General features: G+C 46.0%; 1 protein-coding gene across 1 annotated transcript; it reads right to left on the bottom strand.

Moving 5' to 3' along the window:
• Positions 1-228: 228 nt before the first annotated feature.
• Positions 229-1258, bottom strand: LOC106012144 (semaphorin-5A; the record flags this gene model as incomplete). The annotated part of the gene is given in 1 exon segment (XM_013084152.2): positions 229-1258. A coding segment is annotated over 1 exon segment (346 nt), but the record flags the coding sequence as incomplete, so codon positions are not given.
• Between the last annotated feature and the right edge of the window lie 95 nt (positions 1259-1353).

Genomic DNA, 1353 nt, shown 5'->3' with positions numbered 1-1353 from the left:
TGGTACAAAGAATGTGAGGAAAAAAAAGGGGGGGTTGGTGGGTGAAAGGGAATTTGAAAGGTTTATTGTTCGATTTTTTTGCACTAATATGTTTGCTAGCTCAACAAACATCATAGAGGGTGTAAGCTGCTTAGTAGTGCAAGGGGGCACGAACAAAGTCAACAGGATGAGAAAAGCATTCTCTTTAATAAATGGCAGGGAGGGAAGGTGCGGGTGAGATTATTTTAAGGTTAAGGGCAAGCAGTTTAGGGAGGGAGGGGTGGGTTTGTTCATTTTAAGATAAAAGGGCAAGCAGCTTAGGGAGAGAGGGGATGGGTGGATGAGTTCATTTTAAGGTAAGGGAGCAAGCAGTTTAGTGAGGGGGGAACGCTTCAAGCTATGAATTGAAAACCATAGTTGATGAAATTGATTCAAGTAATGGCAATACTGCGGAAGTTTCACTGTGTTGTTTCACGTAGAATGGTGATGGTTTAGGGTGGGGTTGGGGGTGGGGTGTCTTGTGTGGGGTAGAGTAGAGGTGGTAATATCGTAGAAGGTTTCAACACTTTTCCCTCCACATTTTGTCAGTTTGATGACTCTGTAAAATCTTGCACAAAAATATACATCGTCTCTCAAATATCAAATAGAAGAGTTACCAAACTCACAAAACATGAGGGTTGTCGAGGGGAAGGTAAAAAAAAAAAAGTATTTCCCCATCGACAAAGAAAGTCTCGGAAGGGTTCACATTAACTGTGTTTAACCCCTCGTCTGACTGACGGTTGAAAGTCTCCTTCTATGCGTCCTCCTCCTTCTTGTCGTATTCCTCCTTCTGTTCTTTCTTTCCTTCTGGGGGCTTGGGTCTTGCTGCTCCCAGAAGTAGTCGGGCAGGTCTGTGAGATAGTCTAGCAGTACATCCCAGTAGCTCGGCGCTAGTCATCCGAAGCCACACTTCTGACACACCAAGAACACGCCCAGAGTCCGACACTTACAGTACTTTTTAAACAACCGGCGGCGCTGGCGACAGTATTTCTTCAGCGCGCGGTCCACGGATGAGAACGTGTCTATACTGGTGATGGTGTTGGCCAGGTCTTTGGGTCTATAGCAGCCGCGCTTGTCGTTGAAGCAGTACTCGGCCTGGCTCTTGGCGAACGACGTCTTTATGTCCTTCCGGTCCTCTACACCGGCGCGACACGTGAACCGGAAGCGCTGCTGGAAGTAGCCATCTGATGTGCGGTTCGTGTGAACCCACTCGGTCCAGGGAGAGATCTTGGAGATTTCTAGGAGGAGAAGGAGGAGACATAATGAGGGAATACATAATCATGATAATAACAACAATCATCCTCATCATCATCATCATCGTAATAATAATAATAA

This window comes from Aplysia californica, unplaced genomic scaffold (assembly GCF_000002075.1).
Source record: "Aplysia californica isolate F4 #8 unplaced genomic scaffold, AplCal3.0 scaffold00275, whole genome shotgun sequence".
Classification (NCBI taxonomy): Eukaryota; Metazoa; Mollusca; class Gastropoda; order Aplysiida; family Aplysiidae; genus Aplysia; species Aplysia californica.
The sequence above is the reverse complement of the archived record's forward strand: the minus strand, read 5'-3'. Positions and strand labels throughout refer to the sequence as shown.